Source organism: Loxodonta africana, chromosome 5 (assembly GCF_030014295.1).
Source record: "Loxodonta africana isolate mLoxAfr1 chromosome 5, mLoxAfr1.hap2, whole genome shotgun sequence".
NCBI lineage: Eukaryota > Metazoa > Chordata > Mammalia > Proboscidea > Elephantidae > Loxodonta > Loxodonta africana.
In genome coordinates, this window is record NC_087346.1 from 74921498 (window position 1) to 74946943 (window position 25446).

Consider the following 25446-nt stretch of genomic DNA (forward strand, 5'->3'; position numbering starts at 1 on the left):
ATCATACCGTTACCTTACAATGTAGCTATTATAAACTGTATTGCTCTCCAAATGTCCTACGCATGGAAATGCTTTGGCTCATACTGCAGTCAAAGTAGCTGGCGTTTTCCTTTTCTGGGTCCAACCTAAGACCCGTTGCTGTCGGGTCAATTCTGACTCATAGCAACCCTGTAGGACAGAATAGAACTGCCCTACAGGGTTTCCAAGGAGCAGCTGGTGGATTCAAACTGCTAACCTTTTGGTTAGTAGCCATAGCTTCTAACCACTTCATCACCAGAGTTCCAAAACTCTTTTAAGAGATGAGGTCCCAGATTCCAAATTAAATAGACTCATACAAACACTTATTGACTAATAGCGTGTCTCTTCTCCCCAAATTTTTGTGGGTACAAGGATCTTCTTCATCTTGCTTTCATAGCCCATGGAATGAGAAAAGGCAAAAAAAAAAAAAAAAGAGATGATGGCACAAATAACAGATAAATAGTTGATTTTCACTGAATTCTTCTAAATTGGCCTATTTTGTCACACCTGCCCCATTTGCCTAGTTTATACTGTAGATAATCCCGTAAAGAAAGCTTATGTTCACAGTGAGGGTCATTTACAAGCCTTAGGTTTACTTCATGCAGATGAAAAAAAGTTGCTCAAATAATAATGTGTAAGAAATTGTACAATTTTTTTTCAGGACATGAAGTATACCCTTGCATGAGAGCTGATACAATGACTTGGGGGAGAGGGACAAAGCCATTAAAAAAAAAAATCTCTTCGTAAGATTTGGAATAAACTTGTCCATTAATAGTGACAAGGAAACACATTTTTCAAGTCAGATTGTGAAGGAAGTCTATAATGGTTTCAGTTGCCATCAAGTTAATTCCCACTCATGGCAACCCCATGTGTGTCAGAGCAGAACTGTGTTCCATAGGGTTTTTATTTGCTGACTTTTCAGAAGCACTTCACCAGGACTTTCTTCTGAGGTGCCACTGGGTAGGCTCAAACTCCAAGCCTAATGCTTTAAAGATTTGTACCCCCAGGGACTGCAAAGAAAATCTATATATAAAAAATAACAATAATAATAATCTACTGCTGTCAAGTAGATTCTGACTCATGGCAACCCCATGTGTTACACAGTAGAATTGCTCCATAAAGTTTTCTCAACTGTACTCTCTACATAGATTGCCAGGCCTTTCTTCCATGCTGCTGCTGACTAGGTTCCAACTGCCAACTTTTAGGTTAGTCCAACCAAACCAAACCCATTGCCATCAAGTCAATTCTGACTCATAGTGATCCTCTGCCCCACAGGGTTTCCTAGGCTGTAATTTTTACAGACGCAGACTGTCACATCTTTCTTCCATAGAGTGACTGGTGGGTTCAGACCAGTGAACTTTTAGTTAGCAGTTGAGCATTTAACCAGTGTGCCACCAGGGCTACTAAAAGCTCTGAAAGGTCAGCAGTTCAACCGACCAGTGGCTCTGTGGGAGAAAGATGTGGCCGTTTGCTTCTGTGAAGATTTACAGCCTTGAAAATCCTATGGGGCAGTTCTCCTCTGTCCCATAGGGTTGCTATGTGTTAGGTTAGTGTACGAGTGCAAACCGATTGTATGCTACCCGGGCACCTAAAAAAAATCTATAGGTGAAACAAAACAAAATAAAACCATCTGCCATAAAATCAATTCTGACTCATAGCAACCCCATGTGTTTAAGAGTAAAACTGTGCTTCACCATGGGGTCATTTATTCACTCATCAGCACATCCGTAAAAGACAGAACTAGTATAGGGTAATAGAATATAGAAATGGGGAGCTGAAAAATAAGTTGAATAAGATTGGTGCTGAAACCGATCAAATGATCATATATTTTGCCCTTAGATCTTATAAGCATGAGATCTACAGCCAATAAGAAGATGGGGGCTTTCTCCCTATAAAATATTAAAGGATATGACATAAGACCTTTGGCTAGAACTCTAGAAGCTCTCATTTATAAGACATGTATTAAATGACCTTGTGTTTTTTAAAAATATACCTAAAAATGGAAATTAGAATTTATGCCAAAAGCAGCCATGCAGTGCAGCAGTGAAAGAATGAATTTGCCCAATAAATGGTGCTAGGTGAATGAAACAGCTATATAAGCAAAAAACATATCTGAACTGCTACCTCACGGCATACGCAAAAATAAATTCCAGTGGACTGCAAATCTAAATATAAAATGTAAAACAATAAAGTTTTTAGAAGAAAACATAGATAAATGCCCCTATTGCCTTAGAATAGGCAGAAATTTCTTATATGGGACACAAAAAACACTAATCATAAATTTTAAAGTCAGGACAAATTGAATTCATACTTGGTGTCAAACATCACCACTAAAAGACTGAAAAGATCAACTAATAGAGTAGCGTAAGACATTCACTGTACATATATCAGAAGGTCTGACAAAGGACTCAAATACAGAATACATTTTAAAAAATCTTAAAATTAATGAAGTCATTGATTGTGTTGACCATTTTAAAGAACTAATTTTTGGCCTTATTAATTTTTTCTATTGTTTGTTCATTGACTAGTTCATTGATAGCTGGTCTTTATTATTTCCTCCCTTTTACTTATTTTGGGCTTACTTTGGTCTTCTTTTTCAAGCTCTTTGAAGTGGAACCTTTGTTCAATTATTTTGGATCATTCTTCTTCTATAATACATGCATGTAAAGCTACAGATTGCTCTCCCAGCACTGCATAAGCGACATTCCACAATTTTTATTGATATTTTTATTTTCACTGACTTTCAATTAAGACTATTTTCTAATTTAGTTTGTAGTTTCTTCTTTGACCCATGAATTATTTAGATTTGTGATATTCAATATCCTTGATATAATTTTCTTCATATTCATATTTTTGAAAATTAATTTTCTTCACATGTATACTGTTTAGAATTTTTAGAGCTTCTTGAATTGGCAAATTTACCTTTCACCAAATTTGGAACTGAGAACTCGCACTGTGCCATTCTCTTTCTGCAAGTCTCGACTCCCCACCAAAATCTGTCTGCTTTTGTTCACTCTCCAGAGCTCTCAGATAGCTGTTTGCTGTATTTTGTTCAGAGTTTATAGTTATCTGCATAAAGATCTCTTTATTAAGAATGTAACCCTTCATTTTAGAAATAGAATCAAAAGCTTCATTTTTAATAATTAAATGTTGCAAGTTCTCCCTTTGAGATCAGCAACCGACAAGATGTTCTCTATTACCAGTTCTATTCGACATTGTTTTAGAGGTCCTAGCCAGTACTTTGTCCTTTCTCTATCCCCAGTGGAACCTGTGCTAGTGATTCTTCAACCAAACTGGGCTCCACTTCATGCACAAACCTCCACTACAAAAATCTATCAGCCAAAAGACATTGTAAGAAAGTATCAGAAATCAAACCAAGTACATGGGTAGAATGGTTCAAATTACTGGTAAAAAAAAGGTTGTGACCAGAGTCCATCCCTAGTAGATGGACCAGAGTCCATCTGCAGGGTCTGTTCTTGTGCAGCATTGAAAACTGATAGCTAAAGTGATCAAGTAAGATAGACAGAAAACAAATCACCATTATCAGGAATGAAAGATCCTACAGACATTAAATGTATATGAATATTTAAAAAAAAAAAAAAAAACACTGTTGCTGTTCAGTCAATTCTGACTCATAGTGACCCTACAGGATAGAGTAGAACTGCCCCACAGAGTTTTGAAGGAGTGCCTGGTGGATTCGAACTGCTGACCTTTTGGTTAACAGCCACAGCTCTTAACCACTACGCCACCAGGGTTTCCATGTTAATATGAAGAACTTTATGTTAACGAATTGGATAACTAAGAAGAAATGGGAAAACTGCTTCAAAAATTCAAATAATCAAAAATGACTCAGTATGAAACAGAAAATCTGAATAGGCCTATAATTATTTAAAGCACTGAATTCAATATATATTTTAAAAAATTTTTTTTTCAAAAAAGAAAACTCCAGGTTCAGACGGTTTCAATGATTAATTCTATCAGATGCTTAAAAAAGAAACAACACTAGTCTTATGCAAACTTTTTCAGAAAACGTAAGAGAAAGGAATACTTCCCAGCTCCTTTTATGAGGCTACCATAAGTCTGATACCAAAACCTGATAAAGACAGGAGCAAAAAGAACATAGACACAATATCCTTAACAAAACATTAGTAAGTCAAAACCAACAACATATAAAAAGTATAATAAATCAATAAAATAGAAAATGAACACCATTTTAACAAATTAACGAAGAAAAAAAACATGAACATGTGTGCAAAAAAAGCATCTGACAAAAATTCAGCATCCATTTATGGTTAAAAACTCTCACTAAACTACAAAAAGAATTTTCTCAAACTGGCAAAGGGAATCTATGAAAAACCTACACTTAACATCATACTTAATGGTGAAATATTGAATACTGACATCCTAAGATTGGGTACAGGACAAAGATGCCTACTCTTACCACTTTGGGTCAACATTATGATACAGGGTCCAGTCAGTGCAAAAAAAAAAAAAAACCATAAGTAAAAGGCAAAAAGATTGGAAATCAAGAAGTAAAATTGTCTCTATCTGCAGATCACATAACTTTACATTCAAAATACTAAAGAATAAAAAAAAAAAAAAATTTGCTGCCCAGTCGATTCAACTCATAGCTACCCTACAGTACAGAGTGGAACTGCCCCATAGGGTTTCCAATGAGTGGCCAGTGGATTCGAACTGCAGCAGAACACCACGGTGCCACCAGGCATCCCAAGAATAAATACACATAGAAATAAAACAAACCCAACAATAAAACTACTAAGTGAATTTAGCAAACTCATGGGCTACAAGGTCAATGTACAAAAATCAATTTTATTTTTATTTCTGGGCTGAGGGTTGTGGGGACCATGGTCTTGAGGAATATCTAGTTCAACTGGCATAACATAGTTTATAAAGAAAATGTTCTACATTCTACTTTGGTGAATAGCGTCTGGGGTCTTAAAAACCTGTGAGTGGCCATCTAAGATACTCCACTGGTCTCACCTGTTTGGGAGCTATGAAGAATGAAGGAAACTAAACATACAAGGAAAAGATTAGTCCAAAGGACTAACGGACCACATCTACCACGTCCTCCACTGGACTGAGTCCAGTACAACTAGATAGTGTCCGGCTACCACCACTGACTGCTCTGACAGAGATCACAATAGAGGGTCCCAGACAGAGCTGGAGAAAAACGTAGAACAAAAATTCTAACTCACAAAAAAAGACCAGACTTACTGACCTAACAGAGACTGGAGAAACCCCGAGAGTATGGTCCCCTGGACACCCTTTTAGCCCATAATGAAGTCATGCCCAAACTTCACTCTTCAGCCAAAGATTAGACAGGCCCCAAAAACAAGACAAGGCTCAAGGAGCATACCAGCCCAAGGGCAAGGACGAGAAGGCAGGCAGGTACGGGAAAGCTTATAATAGGGAACTCAAGGTAGGGAAGGGAAAGTGTTGACATATTATGAGGTTGTTAACCAATGTCATAAAACAATATGTGTACTAACTGTTTAATGAGAAATTAGTTTGTTCTGTAAACCTTCATCTAAAGTACAATTAAAAAAAAACAAAAAAAATCAATTGTATTTTTAGATAAAACACCAAACCCAATGCTGTTGACTCAATTCCGACTCATAGCGACCCTATAGGACAGAGTAGAACTGCCCCATAGAGTTTCCAAGGAGCACCTGGCAGATTCGAACTACCGACCCCTTGGTTAGCAGCTGTAGCACTTAACCACTATGCCACCAGGGCTTCCAATTACTAACAGTAAACATCACCACTCATCTGTCAGTTCCTCACACTGTGGGGACTTGTTGCTGCGATGCTGGAAGCTATGTCACCAGTATTTCAAATGCCGCAGGGTCATGCATGGTAGGCAGGTTTCAATGACCTTCCAGGCTAACATATACTGGGAAGAAGGACCTGGTAATCTACTTCTGAAAAAGGTGGCCAATGAAAACATTATGAATAACAGTGCAGCACTGTCGCATACAGTGTGAGAAGACAAGCCCCTCAGATTTGAGGCACTGAAAATAAAACTGGGAAAGATCTGCCTCCTCCATGTCATCTCACAACTCATCTGGACTTAGGTCAATAGTGTTCAGTGCATCAAATCTATTCTTGAGATGGTGTCTAAACTCAGGTGGGATATACTCAAGATGAGGAAACGCCAAATGTTATTGAGAATGTGGAGCAACCACTTTGGACAATTGCTTCAAAGTGTTTATACAAGTCGAACATTTAAACACCCTTTGACTCAGCTGGAAACCCTGGTGGCCTAGTGGTTAAGTGCTACGGCTGCTAACCAAGAGGCTGGCAGTTCAAATCCACCAGGCACTCCTTGGAAACTCTATGGGACATTTCTACTCTTCCCTATAGGGCCTCTATGGCACAGGGCTTGTCTTGACCCCATAATTCCAATGCTAGGTAAATATGTATATATGTCACCAAAAGACATGTTTCAGAACATTCAGCTACACTATTCATACTAGCTCCAAACTGGAAAAACACAAATGGCCACCAACAGCAGTAAAAAAAAAAAAAAAATAGGGATATATAAATTGTGATATATTTAGGCAATGGAATACCAAACAGGAAAAAGCATGAAAATTCCACAGCTACATACTAAGTAGCTAAAACTCACAAATACTGCATGAAAGAAGGCTGACACGAAACGATTGCATGCACTATGGTTGCACTTACATAAAAACTATTAGAAGTCTGGATGGTAGTTACTCTCGGTGGGGGAAGGAGACATGACGGAGCTTTGCGGTGATGGTAATGTTCTGGTTCTTGACCTAAGTTCTGCCTACGTGACTTGTTCAATTTGTCCAGATGCGCCCAAATTTAAAAGTTAAACAAATAAAAGAAAAACGGCAACAGTAGATAACCTGCTTCGTTCATAAACCTTAATCAACGCCTCTACCCCGACCCCTCCCCCCGTGCGTGCGTGCGTGCGTATGTGCGCACACGCACAATAAAATTAAAATCTCATTGGCTGGAATCTGGTGGCGCAGGACTGGGAGGGGCATCTTAGCACGGTCTCTTCCGCGTCCTAGTCCGCCCACCTTCCCGACAAGCCGCCAACGCGCCTCCTCGTCATCCTTCCAGCACACTGTTTAGCCCCCCACAGTTTCGGCCAGCCTGGCCTCATCCCTCAGGCAAACAGTGTCCTTTCGCTTGGCAGTAGCCTGTTTCCGGTTCATCGGCTCCCCACAGACCGACAGCCTTCCCACCTGCCGCCATTATGAACATCCGCAATGCTCGGCCGGAGGATCTGATGAACATGCAGCACTGCAACCTTCTTTGTCTTCCTGAGAACTACCAGATGAAATACTATTTCTACCATGGCCTTTCCTGGCCTCAGCTCTCCTATATTGCTGAGGATGAAGATGGGAAGATTGTGGGCTATGTTCTGGCCAAAATGGAGGAGGACCCAGATGATGTTCCCCATGGACATATTACCTCACTGGCGGTGAAGCGTTCACACCGGCGCCTCGGCCTGGCCCAGAAGCTGATGGACCAAGCCTCCAGGGCCATGATAGAGAACTTCAGTGCCAAGTACGTGTCCCTTCATGTCAGGAAGAGTAACCGGGCAGCCTTGCACCTCTACTCTAACACCCTCAACTTTCAGGTTAGTGAGGTAGAACCCAAATACTACGCTGATGGGGAAGATGCTTATGCTATGAAGCGAGATCTCTCACAGATGGCAGATGAGCTGAGGCGGCAGCGGGAGCTGAAGAAATGTGGGTATGTGGTGCTGGGCTGCAAGGAGAAAGAGGTGGAGACCCAGGGCAGCACGCTTCCGGGCTCTGAAAAGGCCTGTCAGGTGGAGAAGGGCCCTGTCGCTGAGGATAGTGGGATCGAGAGCAAGGAACTCAGCAAGTGCACGAAGAGCCCCGAAGTCCAGGACAGCTCAGAAGACTCGGATTCCACCGCCTAGAGCCTTCTTGAGGTATTCTTCCTTCCCTGACCCGGCGCCTTCCTACCCTCACTCCCCACGCCTTCCTACCCTCACCCCCCACGCCCACCACCTTACCCTGGCATGCCCAATCGCATTGTAGCCGTGCTGGGTTTCGCAGTGAAACTACCTGATGACTGGAGGAATGTAGGGCGGCTTACAGTGAGATTCACTGCTCACTATTAGAAGCAACTCATGCTGAAAGTAGATTAAATTAAGTAAGAGAAACAAACATTTGTTTATCCTAAGTTTCCTGTATGAATTATTTTTCAGGGTATCCAAGAAATGTCTTCTTTATAGGAAAATCCCAGTCAATAAATGTAGAGAGACTATTAGAGAATCTCCATTTTGCAACTCTTGATGAAATGATAGTCACCAGTCATCAATGCCTAGTACTATTAAGTGAAAGTTGGAGGACTTTATAATAATGGATCAAGCTTACAGCATTTGAAGTCAATGATCTTAGTATCACTAAAAGTGAGACAAAGATAGGTGCTTACTGATGCAAGAGGAAGTGTGAGTGTGTATGTGTATACATATGTATGTATATATGGGAGTTCAGGTGGTGCAGTGGTTAAGAGCTCAGTCGGTTAACCAAAAGGTCAGCAGTTTAAGCCCACCAGCAGCTCCTTCGAAACCCTACAGGGCAGTTCTACTCCATCTTGAAGAGTTGCAATGAGTGGAAATCGACTTGACAACAATGGGTTTGATTTGGTTTCTGGTATATACATACAGAGATATATATGCATGTGTGTGTATGTGTATTTATATACGTGTGTGTATATATACATATGTGTGTACCTATATAGAGAGCCCGAGAGAGTGTGACTCTGGGTGGTGCAAACAGTTAACATACTTGGCTGCTGAGAGGTTGGAGGTTTGAGTCCATGCAGAGGTGCCTCAGAAGAAAGGCCTGGTGATCTGCTGCTAAAAAATCAGCCATTAAAAACCCTATGGAACATAGTTCTACTCTGACACACATGGGATCACCGTAAGTCAGAGTTGACTTGATGGCAACTGGTTTTTGATGTGTGTGTGTGTGTGTGTTTGTATCATGAATCTAATCATGGCTATAGATCTAACTACCATTTTTTTTTTATTAACTTTTATTGAGCTTCAAGTGAACGTTTACAAATCGAGTCAGTCTGTCACATATAAGTTTACATACATCATACTCCGTACTCCCACGTGCTCTTCCCCTAATGAGTCAGCCCTTCCAGTCTCTCCTTTCGTGACAATTTTGCCAGCTTCCCACTCTCTCTATCCTCCCATCCCCCCTCCAGACATGAACTGCCAACACAATCTCAAGTGTCCACCTGATACAATTAGCTCACTCTTCATCAGCATCTCTCTCCCCCTACTGTCCAGTTCCTTTCATGTCTGATGAGTTGTCTTCTGGGATGGTTCCTGTCCTGTGCCAACAGAAGCTCTGGGGACCATGGCCGCCGGGATTCCTCTGGTCTCAGTCAGACCATTAAGTATGGTCTTTTTATGAGAATTTGGGGTCTGCATCCCACTGATCTCCTGCTCCCTCAGGGGTTCTCTGTTGTGCTTCCTGTCAGGGCAGTCATCGATTGTGGCCGGGCACCAACTGGTTCTTCTGGTCTCAGGATGATGTAGGTCTCTGGTTCATGTGGCCCTTTCTGTCTCTTGGGCTCTTAGTTGTCGTGTGAGCTTGGTGTTCTTCATTCTCCTTTGCTCCAGGTGGGTTGAGACCAATTGATGCATCTTAGATGGCCTCTTGTTAGCATTTAAGACCCCAGACACCACATTTCAAAGTGGGATGCAGAATGTTTTCATAATAGAATTATTTTGCCAATTGACTTAGAAATCCCCTTAAACCATGGTCCCCAAACCCCCGCCCTTGCTCCGCTAACCTTTGAAGCATTCATTTTATCCCGGAAACTTCTTTGCTTTTGGTCCAGTCCAATTGAGCTGACCTTCCATGTATTGAGTGTTGTCTTTCCCTTCACCTAAAGCAGTTCTTATCTACTATTTAATCAATAAAAAACCCTCTCCCTCCCTGCCTCCCTCCCCCCATCGTAACCACAAAAGTATGTGTTCTTCTCAGTTTTTACTATTTCTCAAGATCTTATAATAGTGGTCTTATACAATATTTGTCCTTTTGCCTCTGACTAATTTTGCTGAGCATAATGCCTTCCAGGTTCCTCCATGTTATGAAATGTTTCAGAGATTCGTCACTGTTCTTTATCGATGCGTAGTATTCCATTGTGTGAATATACCACAATTTATTTACCCATTCATCCGTTGATGGACACCTTGGTTGCTTCCAGCTTTTTGCTATTATAAACAGAGCTGCAATAAACATGGGTGTGCATATATCTGTTTGTGTGAAGGCTCTTGTATCTCTAGGGTATATTCTGAGGAGTGGGATTTCTGGGTTGTATGGTAGTTCTATTTCTAACTGTTTAAGATAATGCCAGATAGATTTCCAAAGTGGTTGTACCATTTTACATTCCCACCAGCAGTGTAGAAGAGTTCCAATCTCTCTGCAGCCTCTCCAACATTTATTGTTTTGTGTTTTTTGGATTAATGCCAGCCTTGTTGGAGTGAGATGGAATCTCATTGTAGTTTTAATTTGCATTTCTCTAATGGCTAATGATCGAGAGCATTTTCTCATGTATCTGTTAGCTGCCTGAATATCTTCTTTAGTGAAGTGTGTGTTCATATCCTTTGCCCACTTCTTGATTGGGTTGTTTGTCTTTTTGTGGTTGAGTTTTGACAGAATCATGTAGATTTTAGTAACTACCATTTTTTATAGGAAATAGAGGGATGTGTTAAGCTATACCGTGATGCAGTCATCCAAGTCCAGAGTGAGGGAATTTCTACAGAACAAATGACCTTTTTTTTTCACCCCCCAACAAATAAATGACATTAAGAAAAAGGAGAGGGAATTTATCTATTAAGACAACCTTAAGAGACATTGGCCAAATGCAACCGTTGTGGACCTTATATGGACCCTGATAAAGACAAACCAAATATAAGATATTTTTGAGACAAGTAGGCAAAATTTGAACACAGACTATATAGTTGACGCTATTAAGGAATTGCTAACAATTTGGTTCGGTGAGCTAAGTGAATTGTAGTTAGGTTTAAAAAGAAAAGGTCCTTAGCTGTTATATAACCGAACCAAACCCTTGCTGTCAAGTCAATTTCTACTCACAGCGACCCCACAGAACAGAGTAGAACCACGCCATAGAGTTTCCAAGGGGCACCTAGTAGATTCAAACTGCCAACCTTTTGGTTAGCAGCTATAGCACTTCATCACTGCATCACATACATACCGAAATAATATGCCTAGCATTTGCTTTAAAATAGCATGGCAAAAAAAAAAAAAATGGAGGGGGAATAGATAAAATAAGAGTTTTAGGAACAGGTGTAGTTCTAATAATACAATACTGCAGTATTTCTGACTTCTGTCAAGGTACTTTGTATCAACTTAAGAATTTCAAGAGTCCGTGGGCTACTAACAGTTTAGAAGCTTTGACTTCTAAACTCTGTCATCTTACTTGTGAAAAAGGGAACACCTTTGTTATGAAAAAGTTGTCATGAATGACATGAACTGCATATAATTGCAGTAAAAACTATTTGATTAATTTTCTCCTTCAAAAAAATATTTATTTGCCCAATAAGGCTTAGAGCTGTGTATACAACGATGATCAGGACAGACCAGTGTTTACATTAGCATTTAAGGATAAATGGATCATATTTTTTATACATTTTTATGCTAAAACCCAAACTGTGTAGCATACTAACCCCATGTTATTCATATTCACTTTTAGTTCCATAGATTATCAAAATTTAGCTACAGTAAGTTCTTGGGAGTTAGAAAGAATCTATCGTCAGAAGTCTTTGCATCTAATTTTAGTAACCTAGAGATTTCATAATGAGTAATTTATTTAGTCTAAAGTTAAGTTAGAAGCCCAAAATGGTCTAAGAAGGAAGATAAAACTTAATGCCTTGAGAGAAATGTTGTCAAATTTATACCTGTCTTGAAAACCCTGGAGGGCTCTATCAAGATAATTTTATTTAAATCAAGAGTTCTTTAAAAAAAATAAAACTACCAACTTTCAAATTTTCTACTTGAAAAGACTTGTGTATAGTAATCTTTGTAGTTACAGTGAAACCTGTGAGAGCCGACTGGACTGTCTTGTTTTTCTGTGTCTTGCAAGTTTTCTGTCTTTGACAAGGGGCAGCCTTACCGTTTTCTTTCACTCAGTTTAGTGGAAAACATTTGAGTTTTCCTTCTTTGACAGGTTTCTGCTTCACATGGATTCCAGCTTTCACGTGCTTCAATGTATTTGCTTCTCTTCTGTGTTACAGTCCAGCTAAGAAGGATTTTAATCAAATGGAATAGAGATTAGAAGCCACTTAAAACCACCTTAAAATATATGTGTATGTTTGTATAGTTTGAGAAATTCAAAAGTACTTAGCATCTGTTATGAAAAACAATAACTGCCACCCTAATAGAAGAAGACTGAGCTTTAAAACCACTCCACATTGCATTGGGTATGTCTGCTGCGAAAGACCTCTTTAAAGTGTTAAAAAGCAAAGATGTCACTTTAAGAAATAAGGTGCACCTGACCCAAACCGTGGTGTTTTCAGTTGCCTCATATGCATGCAAGAGCTGGACAGTGAATAAGGAAGACCAAAGAAGAATTGACCCCTTTGAATTATGGCATTGGTGAAGAATATTGAATATACCGTGGACTGCCAAAAGAACGCATAAATTTATCTTGAAAGAAGTACAGCTGGAATGCTCATTAGAAACAAGGATAGTGAGACTATGTCTCACATACTTTTTACAAGTTATGGGGGGACCAGTCCCTGGAGGACATCATGCTTGGTAAAGCAGAGGGTCAGGGAAAAGAGGAAGAACCTCATGGAGATGGATTGACACAGTGGCTGTAACAGTGGGCTCAAGCATAACAAGGATCATGAGAATAACGCAGGACTGGGCATTGTTTCGTTCTGTTGTACATGGGGTCACAACGAGTTGGAACCGACTTGACGGCACCTAACAACAATAATAGAAGGTAGAAATAGTAAGAAAATTAATTTTCGTGGAGTGGTTGTAAATCTCAATTCAGAATTCATTGAAATATTCCTTTATATTACAATAATTGAACTTTATTTCTAAGTTAAAGGAGGTGAGTAGCATCCAGTTTCCAAGGTGATAGCTGCTGAGACCTCAAATCTTTGGTCCTCACTATTCACTCATGGATCCTTTGTAATCAGAAGACCTCTTCCAGTTCCAGTTGCTCTTTGCCACATCTGGGATATTTTTGTAGCAAGGCACTCAAAAGACGACTGGGGAAGAGTTGCCTTCTCAAAGTAGGGTTTACCTTAATGACGTCGATGGAGTAAAGCTTTAGGGACCTTCATTTGCTGATGTGGCATGACTCAAAATGAGAAGAAATGGCTGCAAACATGCATTAATAATCAGAACCTATAATGTACAAAGTATGAATCTAGGAAAATTGGAAATCATCAAAAATAAAATGGAAGGCATAAACATTGATATCCTAGGCATTAGTGAGCTGAAATGGACGGGTATTGGCCGTTTTGAATCAGACAATTACATAGTCTATGCCGGGAATGGCAACTTGAAGAGGAATGGTGTTGTATTCATTGTCAGAAAGGACATTTCAAGCTGTATCCTGAAGTACAACGCTGTCATAGGATAATATCCATTCTCCTACAAGGAAAACCAGTTAATATGACTATTATTCAAATTTACGCACCAATCACTAATGCCAAAGATGAAGCAATTGAAGATTTTTATCAGCTTCTGCAGTCTGAAATTGATTGAACATGCAATCAGGATGCGTTCATAATTACTAGTGACTGGAATGCGAAAGTTGGAGACAAAGAAAAAGATCAATAGTTGAAAAATATGACCTTGGTGATAGAAACAATGCTGGAGATCAAATGACAGAATTTTGCAAGACCAAAGACTTGTTCCTTGCAAATACCTTTTTTCACAAACATGAACTGCGACTATACACATGGACCTCACCAGATAGAACACACAGGAATCAAATCAACTACATCTGTGGAAAGAGACAATGGAAAGGCTCAATATCATCAGTCAGAACAAGGCCAGGGGCCGACTGTGGAACAGACCATCGATTGCTCATACGCAAGGTCAGGCTGAAACTGAAGAAAAGCAGAGCAAGTCCACGAGAGCCAAAATTCGACCTTGAGTATATCCCACCTGGATTTAGAGACCATCTCAAGAATAGATTTGATGCATTGAACATTATTGACCAAAGACCAGACAGGTTGTGGAATGACTTCAAGGACATCATACGTGAAGAAAGCAAGAGGTCATTGAAAAGACAGGAAAGAAAGAAAAGACCAAGATAGATGTCAGAGGAGACTCTGAAACTTGATCTCGAACATCGAGCACCTAAAGCAAAAGGAAGAAATGATGAAGTAAAAGAACTGACTGAACATAAGATTTCAAAGGGCGGCTTGAAAAGACAAAGTATTGTAATGACACGTGCAAAGAGCTGGAAATAGAAAACTAAATGGGAAGCATACGCTTGGCGTTTCTCAAGCTAAAAGAACTGAGGAAAAAATTCAAGCCTCAAGTTGCAGTAGTGGAGGATTCTATGGGGAAAATCTTAAATGATGCAGGAAGCATCAGAAGAAGATGAAAGGAATACACAGAGTCATTACTCCAAAAAGAATTAGTCAACGTTCAACCATTTCAAGAGGTGTAGCATATGATCACGAGCCGATGGTACTGAAGGAAGAAGTTCAAGCTGCTCTGAAGGCATTGGTGAAAAACAAGGCTCCAGGAATTGGCAGAGTATCAATTGAGATGTTTCAACAAACAGATGCAGCGCTGGAGGTGCTCACTCGTCTATGCCAAGAAATAGGGAAGACAGCTTCCTGGCCAACTGACTGGAAGAGATCCATATTTATGCCTATTCCCAAGAAAGGTGATCCACCTGAATGCAGAAATTATAGAACAGTATCAATATCACATGCAAGCAAAATTTCACTGAAGATCATTCAAAAGTGGCTGCAGCAGTATATCGACAGGGAACTACCAGAAATTCAGGCTGGCTTCAGAAGAGGACATGGAACCAGGGATGTCATTGCTGATGTCAGATGGATCCTGGCTAAAAACAGAGAATACCAGAAGGATGTTTACCTGTGTTTTATTGATTATGCAAAGGCATTCGACTGTGTGGATCATAACAAATTATGGATAACATCGTGAAGAAAGGGAATTCCAGAACACTTAATTGTGCTCGTGAGGAACTTGTACATAGATCAAGAGGCAATTGTTTGGACAGAACAAGGGGATACTGAGTGATTTAAAGTCAGGAAAGATGTGCATCAGGGTTGTTTCCTTTCACCATACTTATTCAATCTGTATGTTGAGCAAATAATCCGAGAGGCTGGACCCTATGAAGAAGGATGGAGCATCAGGATTAGAGGAAGACCCATTAACAACCTGCGTTATGTAGATGACACAACCTTGCTTACTGAAAGTAAAGAGAATTTGAAGCATTTACTAATGAAGATCAAAGACCACAGCATTCAGTACGGATTGCACCTCAACATAAAGAAAACGGAAATCCTCACAACTGGACCAGTAAGCAACATTGTAATAAATGGAGAAAAGATTGAAATTGTCAAAGATTTCATTTTACTTGGTTCCACAATCACCAGCTATGGAAGCAGCAGTCAAGAAATCAAAAGACACATTGCATTGGGCAAATCTGCTGCAAAGGACCTCTTTAAAGTGTTGAAAAGCAAAGATGTCACCTTGAAGACTAAGGTGTGCCTGACCCAAGCCGTGGTATTTTCAGTTTCATCATATGTATGTGAAAACTGGACAATGAATAAGGAAGACCGAAGCAGAATTGATGCCTTTGAATTGTGGTGTTGGCAAAGAATATTGAATACACCATGGACTGCCAGAAGAATGAACAAATCTGTCTTGGAAGAAGTACAATCAGAATGCTCCTTAGAAGCACGGATGACGAGACTGTGTCTTTATACTTAGGACGTGTTGTCAGGAGGGATCAGTCCCTGGAGAAGGATGGCATGCTTGGCAAAATACAGGGTCAGCAGAAAAGAGGAAGACCCTCAACAAGGTGGATTGACACATTGGCTGCAACAGTGGGCTCAAGCATAACAACGATTTTAAGAATGGCGCAGGGCTGGGCAGTGTTTCCTTCTCTTGTGCATAGTGTTGCTGTGAGTCAGAACCAACTTGAAGGCACCTAACAACAAAGGTTTATTAGTTTACATAGAAAAGTTGGTGGTTTGGACCAACTCATAGGTACTTAAGAAGGCAGACCTGGTGATCTGCTTGCAAAGGTTATACTAGAAAACCTTATGGAGCACACATGAGGTTGCCATGAGTCAGGATCAACTCAGGAGAAACCGACAACCGGCTGTTGTAAAAAAAAAAAAAAATTCCTAATAACGTAATCCATTAAAAGCTTATTTCTCACGTAACAGTTCAGTGTGGATCAGCATTGTGGCGTGGTGGGGAAACTGAGGAGTCAGGAAAAGAGGGGCCCTACTTTGCAAAGTCATTCAGAGATCCGTCTTGAGTAGATGTTCTTAATTTGTTTTGTTTTGTAGCCCCAATGGCAGTCAGTGAAGCCTAAGGACCCCTTCTCAGTAAATGTTTTTAAGAGGAATAAAAATCATATACATGGAATTACAAAGGAAACCTATTAAAATACAGTTATCAAGGCATTTTTAAATAGATATATGTTATAGAAATATATGTGCTTTATTAATATTAAAAAATCTAGCAGTAGATCTGATAACTACTATTATTTCAAAATATGAGCACAAATAGTATTTTGAGATCTTTTCTATAGCTATTTTTTTTTATTCTTTAGCTATAATATGAAAATACTTGTGATTTTTATTGTTAATACTGCCATAATTTGGTGCCTACATTCATAATGGAAGGGCATGCTAAATTTAAGTTGGAGATTAGTGAAAATAGTTTTTTTGTTCTAAAGTCAATGCTATGGCTTTCCTAAATTCTGCTAATGGATCCAAGTTTAATAACTCCTGGTTCAGCAATTCTAGTATTTTCTAGAATAATATGTTCTTCACCGGTTCATATGTATTCAGCCAGCAGACTAGGAAAGAGAATCCCCATAGAGGTTCACAAAGGTTTTAAAAGTCAGTCCAATTGCCCCAAACAATTCCTGAGGAGGCTGGAGAATGTAGTTGCCTGTATGCCCGTACAGCATAGACTGTGCCACATTGGCCAACACCCTAGTGGTGCTCTGAACTGTGAGTAGTTGTACTTCCATGGCCAGCTAGGAGCATGGACTCGTTCTGTTGCACCTTTCCATAATGTGGCACAGGGAACTCTGTGGGCTGTGTCAGGGCTGTCTGCTTAAACACATGGCACAGATATTTCTTCTGTTTTTGCACAAACCTGAGCATGGGAAACTGCCACCTTGCAGCCTTTATTCCTGTCATTAAGGCTTGTAAAGATTACAGCATTGGAAACTCTATGTGTCAGTTTTACCCTGTCCTACAGGTTTGCTGTGAGTTGGAATGAACTTAACGCACACAACAACTACTACAAACGTATTATTCTGACAATTGTTGTGCTCCCTCCTGTGGAGCAGTAATTCAGTTCAAGAAAAAAATCTTGAAAGAAATCTCATTTTCACTTATTTCCAGTCTTGAGTTTGGTGAATACAGAAAGTTAAAATTAGAGTTGATGGTGAGTAGGACAGTTGGTGAAGGAGATTGGGTGTCTTCATCTGTAAAATGGTATTAAAAATAACTGGTAACACTGCACATTTGCCATGTTATTGGTACTATTTTAAGGACTGTTTATGAATTGTCTCAATCCTCATAGTAGCCCTCCGAGATAGGTACTGATAACCCATTTTACAGATGAAGAAATCATAGCATAAAGAAGGCTGCATGTCATCTAAATAGCAAGTAGAGAACAAGGATGCAAACTCATAGTCAGACTCTACCATTGTGAGGTTTAATTAAGATAATCTCTGTAAAATGCTTACTGCAATACAGGTAGTCCCCAGTTTACAAAGGGGTTCTGTTCCGACGACTCAGTCATGAGTCGGTTCTGACAGAAGTCGAATACCTTGTTTTTTAGTTTTTATTATGACTGGCTTTTATTATCAATATCTTTATAAATCTGATGTTTATTTGTCTTTGAGGATTGGAAACATTACGTGTAAACTTACAGCTTCAACATTGGCGCATCCTGCTTCTCTAGTTACATGCACATTATGTAACCAAAAAAAAAAAAAAAGGTCAAAAGTGAGTGCAAAAAAAAAAAAAAAAACCCAAACCCATTGCCATCAAGTCTGTTCTGACTCATAGCCACCCTACAGGACCAGGGTAATACTACCCCATAGGATTTCCAAGGATCGACTACTGGATTTGAAACTGCCAGCCTTTTGGTTAGCAGCTATAGCTCACCATAGGTCTTAACCACTGTGCCACCAGAGCTCTGTAAGTGAGTACAGTTCATCATAACTTGAATATGTCCATAAATCGAGGACTACCTGTACCTCACACAGTTAAGTAGCCTGTAAATTTAATTCTTAATATAATCTGTAGTATTAGTAACTATTCAATGATGATAGAATGTTGTGTATGAGCAGCAGCAGTTTGCAATCTTGGAAGGGAAATCCATCTTAATGATTAAAATAGCTTTTACTGACAAGCTGAATGTTGGAGCTTTTGGCTGAATCAATGCTCATCAAAGACAAAGTTTCTAGGAAGCCACAGCAGTGAAGACAGGTCAGTTCAAACATGCTGGTTGAGGCATCAGTGCTATCAAACTGTTGCTGCTCATCTCCTGACAAGAAATGTGTACTTGATAATGATTGATAACAAATAAGAAAAAAAAAATCAAAATCTTGGGATTTTCAGTTGAGCTGGCGGTATTGAGTTAACTAAGGTTACTTCAGTCACTCTCCCTTTCTGGTTTATTCTTTTTGTCGCTAAGCTGTCATCCTAACAAAAAGTTGTTAAATGTTCACATGGGCATTCACTGAAATAGACTGTTCTTAATTTTACCAGACAACTAATTATAACTGGAATGATATAATGAAATATGGGAGAAAGTTAGAGACTGACAGGTCTGGTAAATTTCTAGTATAACCTTACCCCAGATATGCCAGAAACCATAGATTTCAAATGCAGCAGCACTCTGTGAAGATAAAGAGGGGTTGGGAAGAGATAAGCTATTGTTTTGAAATACTAATCAGATACCATTTGTTGAATTATTTATAATCTGTAACAATGTCCTCTTTCAATCAGTGTCCCATGCACCTTAGGATGACTGAAATACCACCTTTGTCAGAGGTAACTGATAAAAGCAGAGTTTTTTCCAAAATTGTATACTGTCTCTATGCTCTAGTATATAAAACCTAGTGAGCTGTATGGTGGAAGAAGGAAGACACATTAAAGATTCTGTGAATGGACAGTAGTTCAAAGAGCCTGAGTAAAAGCCTTTCTGAAACATTCTGCAAAGCCATAAATTTTTTTTTGTATTCGTAAAGGCATGTTGATAACTGACATACATTCCACAGACTTTTACTCCCCCTTTTAAAAAAACTTGATAATGTAAAAATTTGAACTTAAGCTGATAAAGGCTGTGATATTCATATTTTTAAGAGAATCTCCCTGAAATATTTTTCTACCTTTAAACAGCAAACTATCCTAAAAAAAAAAAAAAAAAAAATTTTAGGGGGCATTTATTACAGTGTTGTTATACTTATTAAATTTAATTTCTCAAAATTATCAAGAAATATTTACTTAGAAAATTAAGCCAGTTTTATAATATTTGGTTTTTATATAACTTTCTAGCGTGCCTATTTTATGTGTTCATAATACCTAGAAAAAGGCAATGATAATCTTTCTGACCTATTCCTCTCTATCTTATTCCTGTATATAAGTATATTGTAGCACATACGCCTTTTTTAAAAATAAGATTTTATATGCCGCTGACTCTGTCCTGCAACCAGATTTACTGTTGTTATTCTGGAAACGGACTTGTCCGTAATGATGATTCGATATAAAAATTCTTTGTAACTGCTTTGTTCATAACAGTAAATCTCTATCTAATGGTTACTTGTGTGTATGTGATAGATGAGAAAAAATAATACAAGATTATAGTTGGGGAGTTTTGCTTTTGTTTCATTTGCAGTTATTCGGTATTGGACAGCAGTACTCCTCCAGCTTTTATTTAACTTTAATAATCCATTCATGCTGATCATACAAACTTTTCTACCTTATTGAGGATAGAGCCTGTGTCTCATTTGTCTTTGTTTCCTTAATGCCTGGCACATTATTGATTCGTGATAAGTAAGCAGTAAATATTTGTTGGATGAATGAATGAGTAGATGAATGAACCTCCCAAATTAACCACGAGAGAAAATAATGTATATAAGACATTATTTACCATTACTGTATTTAGGGCACTTTTTATAATTACGCTGGGTATTTTGATTTCATCTCCAGGTCTCAAAGAAGGGAAATATGACACATAGACACATTACATCTAATTTATCAAGAGTGGGAAAAGGCCTTTAATTTCTTTAGAGTTGAAACACATTTCCTTTTGAGTAGAGTAGGATGAGATGGAATTTGAAGATGGAAAGCAAAAGTATCTCAATTTCCTTAGGTTTAAAACAGGATCTTTGGTATAAATTTCAGGCTTTTACTGTTCTCTGTTCTCCCCATTTTCCTGGCACAAATGGCCTCTGGGTATCAGAAAAAGTTCAGTGTATCTTCATGGCAAGGAGGAGAAAGAGCCCCAGAGCTATGTGTGAGTCTTTGTGCTGACATCTGAATTTTCACTGGCTTCCATGGAGATGTATCTAGTCCATGCTGGTTACTGTGTACTTTGTTGATCCTCTGTTGAAGTCTGTCATTGGTTAAATCACTGTTCTCTTCTTTTAGTGTTGTCACAGCCTGTAGCCTTCTCTTGCTCACTTGCTTTCTTCTCACTTCTTAACAGCATTACAGGTCTTCCATATCTCAGCCCCATCTGCCTTCTGAACCCTGGCTTACACTGTCTGCTCCACAGCATCTGCTCTGGGGTTCACCTCATAGTGATTCCAGTGGCTTTTCACTCTCAAGTCTCTACGACCTTCCACATCCCCGACTGGGATCATGAGGGAATGCCTGGACACAAGAGCACAAGACCCTGCTGCACAAGAGCCAAGAAAGTTTGAGGACTGCCATTATAGAACCTTCCTCGGCCTACTTGTACCATGCCAGCGTTTTATTCCATTGTGGTTGTCCTATGTTGGGTGTGGGCATTCTTCAAGGTTTTCTCTTCCTAGAATGCCAAACAGGAAACAAAACTCCTGAAGTTCGTCTATTTTCCGTTTTTGCCATTATCTGGGTTTTCATTCTTAAGGGGTATCAGGACCATCAATTCAGATCTCTTGCCCCTTCCTTCCTCCATCTTCCCCTTGACTAGTAGAAGTATTGTATTCCTTTTTCCTTTCTTTGTGAATTCCCATTTGTTATATCTTCCCTTTTCTTGAGGAGATATTCTCCTTTCCTTTCCCTGTGAGAGAAAGTGGTAAATATGGGCTTCTACTGTACAATCAGAACTTGGAGATTTTAAGAAAATGACAACCATTTATTATACTGGAATATCTGATCTGCTTGTTTGTGTCAGTTTTGTTGTTGTTTGCTTTTTAATAATGATGTAACCTGTCGTTTTTTGAGTACCCATAATGCTCAGGGGCTTTATTCATATTATATTTAATATCAGTAGCCCTAAGGTAGAATTTTGTCCCTGTGTTACAGATGAGGAAACTGAAGTTCAGAGAAGTAAAGTAAACATCCAGGATCTGAACCCAAGTTTGTCTGAATTTGAAACTAAAATTCCTTCCGCTTTTCTATTGCCACTCTTTATTTTATTTACAAAAGTATGAAAACTTCAGTAAAAAGTAAAATCTGCTGTTTAAAGAATGTTAAATGTTGACTTAATACATGGCAATTACATATGTCACTTGCAAATTTTTACATAACCTTCAATTATAACCCCCTTTTACTTTCTCTCTTCAGTAAAAACAAGTGGAGACAAAGTACTTTGACTTTTGCAGTGACAAAAAACAAGTAGAGACAAAGTACTTTGACTTCTGCAGTGAAATCACTAGATAAATCCAGAGTTACCATTAATTAGTGCTGTTTTTATGTTAACTTTGAATTACCACAGTGTATGACATTTTTCATGCTTAAATTTTTTAAAAACGTAATGTATATGGTTTTAAGTCAAAGCCCTGACATTAACCATCTGATGCCAAGAGGAGTCTGTTCTCTGTAATCACAACCAGTCCTGCTAAACGCTTCTTACAAATCTCCCAATGCACCACAAGAATACCAACCTAATTGTAAATGACTACTTGGGGTAGATACATAAAGGAATTTTTTTTCCTACACGATAAGAATTTGCCATTTCCTTTGCTAATACAAACCTCTCATCTGCATCTTTCCATCTTTTCTCTTTAATTTTCTCTCTCAACTGTAAAACTGTTTTATTTTTTCTCTCAAGCATGTGTTTATGTCTTTATTTTTAAATATTACAGCTTTCTAACATCTGTCTCTAGGGGAGCATAATCTTACTGATGAAATATTCCATGTTTTCCTTGAGCCCTTGTCAATATGTCTTCGTGTTAACAGCTTAGCAGATGGAGAAACAGAAGGAGTAGCCTCAGCTTACCTGAGTGATTCCTTTCTAGCACCAGGCACATTTACTGTTGGCAGTAACTTGAGGATAAGAATTTGAGCAATTGGAAAATAAATGATGTGACTTTTGCAATGTTATTTACTAAAACTATTGCCTGTTCTTTATTATCATCATCATAGCCTGTTTCCCGGTCTTACACTGGGAGAAGGCCGAATTATAGCAACTACCTTGTTTAGATTCTGTCTATTTAGATAATGAAGGTAAAATAAACAATAAAGCTAGTATTGCTTTGGGTGTAAATTAGCATGTTCCCAGGTGGTTCCAGGTAATAACAGCACTTGAGCAGAAGCAGTTTTTCTGTAACGCTGAAATTATGGGAGCCTATGGCACTGCTTTTTGTGATGGCGTTGTTCTTTTTACACAGGGCAAATGATTTTTTTTTTCTGAATGGACTGGCTGCTTTTACTTAAACTCAAACCTATAGAGGCCAAAGCAAGGCTTTGAAGCAAGGATATAGAATAGCTAATAGTGTGAATACCCTTGTACTAGCTGTAGGGAGGAAACCCTGGTGGCGTAGTAGTTAAGAGCTACAGCCGCTAACCAAAAGGTCAGCAGTTTGAATCCACCAGGGCTCCTTGGAAACTGTTCGGGACAATTCTACTCTGTCCTATAGGATCTCTGTGAGTCAGAATCGACACAATGGCAGTGGGTTGGTTAGCTGTAGGGAGTAACCCACCTATCTATCCTTCATTTGCAGCTTTTAGGTTAATCATCAAGATTCAAAGCGATCTTTGGGCTAAAAAAGTATAAACTTGGGAATTAAGCCTGTGAGTTACCTAGTTAGAATCAATGTGGTTTTTTCCCTTTGGAAATAAGAGCCAGAGTCAAGATGTTATCCTAGGAAATAAAAATAATGGGTGTAGAAGAAGTGGGGAATAGTGCTGGAAGTTGATCCAAACCAGAAAAATTTGGAAAGCCTCAGGACTCTGAGATAGCGGAAGGTAGAGCTTCTCAAACTTTAACGTGCAGGTGAGTCATCTAGGGGATCGTTGTTAAAAGTGTCGATTTTGTTTGAGTAGCTCTGAGGTGAAGCTGGGGTGTTTGCATTTCTAACAAGCTCCTAGGCAGTGCTGATGCTGCTGGTCTAGAGACTGCACTGAAGAGTAAGGGTCTTAGAGCTCATTTCCAACCTTGGCACTGTTGTCCAGAACACCTGTGACCCTAAATAATTTACAGCCCCATTCTTAAATAATCATAAGACTCCTGTTTGTCTTTGGAATTCTGCCACATAAAGTTGATGACCAAATAATTTCAATAAAAATTCTTAAATCTGTTTCATCAAAATGTGTACACCAAAAAAGTTAATATGTACAGCATATGAAACGTATAATAACTGTACATCTTATATTATTAGATTGCTTTGATTTATTCATTTTTCTTAGTCTTTGGCTTCCAAATAAGTGAAAATGTATGAGATTTTTAAAAATTTTAACTTTTTAACAATTCACTGTGTTATTTGGATTACCCTAAACATCAGAAATATTTTCCATGCTGATGTTTAGCACAGAATTGGCAAGAACACTGAGTCTTTTTTTTTTTTTTTTTAATGTGCTTGGAGGTGATACGAGAAACACTTTCAAGAGAGATTTTCCATCCAGGTGTAAAGGGTGTCTAGCCAGTGTTCCGTGATGTATGGTTCATGGACCTCTTACATCAGAATCATCTGGGCCTTATGTTAAGAATGTAGTTTCTTTGAATCGAGCTCAGGTTTACAAAATCAGACTCCTGTATCTTTACAAGTCTCCAGGTGATTGTTTTACACACTGCCATCTGAAAATCACTGACAAGTACAAAGCTTTGAATTCCTCATAATTTGAAGGAAGCTAATTTTTCATGGTGATACTCTCCAGATTTAATTCATCAAAAAAAAAAAAACTCAGAGAAGATATAATCAATTTTTATTTATTAAAAACAGGTATATACACAAAGAATTTTACATAAATGTGATAATTTGATACAGCTATGTGATTGTACATATATTTTCACATAAATGATTATATCATGTGTGCTATTTTTAGGGCATTCTTTTTTTTTCTTTTGTCATTAATTGCCCCCCCATTCTTTGTGCACTTCTCCACATCAGTGTCCCCCAGCCCTTTTTCCCAGCACTTGCTAACCCAGTTATCATCCCGTAATTTTTTCAAGTTAACACAATTATATACAGAGTTTTGGCCGATACCTACAACATGGCCTAGTATATAGCACAAGCTTAAAGAATGAGAACACTCACATACAAGTCATGAGATTTTCCTTTTTTTTATTTTTTTTTCCAGAAGAAAAAACTCAAAATATTGCAGAGAGGAACTGGACTCAAGGCAAGTCTGAAACCACATGCCCCTCTACTCAAGTGTCATTAGCTCCTCACATCCCATCATCTGGGCATTGAGTTGGAAATTTTATTAACAGTACCCAGCCAAAAACCAATGAAACAGACCCAGTGACTTATCAAGATCCTTCTTTATCCCTTTTTCTAGACATGAATGAGTCTCTGAAATTTTGAAAGCCACAGATCATTTTCTTGAGACACACTTGGAGGGTTAAACACCAAGTTTCCTTATGGACATGGGAATTACATTTTCTGAAGTTCTGAAAAGGAAATCCTTTTATCATAAATCATACATACATTGCTTTCCTAACCAAAATTAAGAGATTTTGCACCTTTGAAGTACGGTCACTGCCTCAACTACATTTT

The 25446-nt window shown here is 38.7% G+C and overlaps 1 protein-coding gene across 1 annotated transcript; it reads left to right on the top strand.

Annotated features, from left to right (window-relative positions):
- Positions 1 to 7264: 7264 nt before the first annotated feature.
- Positions 7265 to 22093, top strand: NAA11 (N-alpha-acetyltransferase 11, NatA catalytic subunit). Its single transcript, XM_064286282.1, has 2 exons — positions 7265 to 7978; positions 21009 to 22093. The coding sequence occupies exon 1, from the start codon at positions 7271 to 7273 to the stop codon at positions 7964 to 7966; it is 696 nt and encodes a 231-aa protein (XP_064142352.1). The 5' UTR covers positions 7265 to 7270; the 3' UTR covers positions 7967 to 7978; positions 21009 to 22093.
- The last annotated feature ends 3353 nt before the right edge of the window (positions 22094 to 25446 follow it).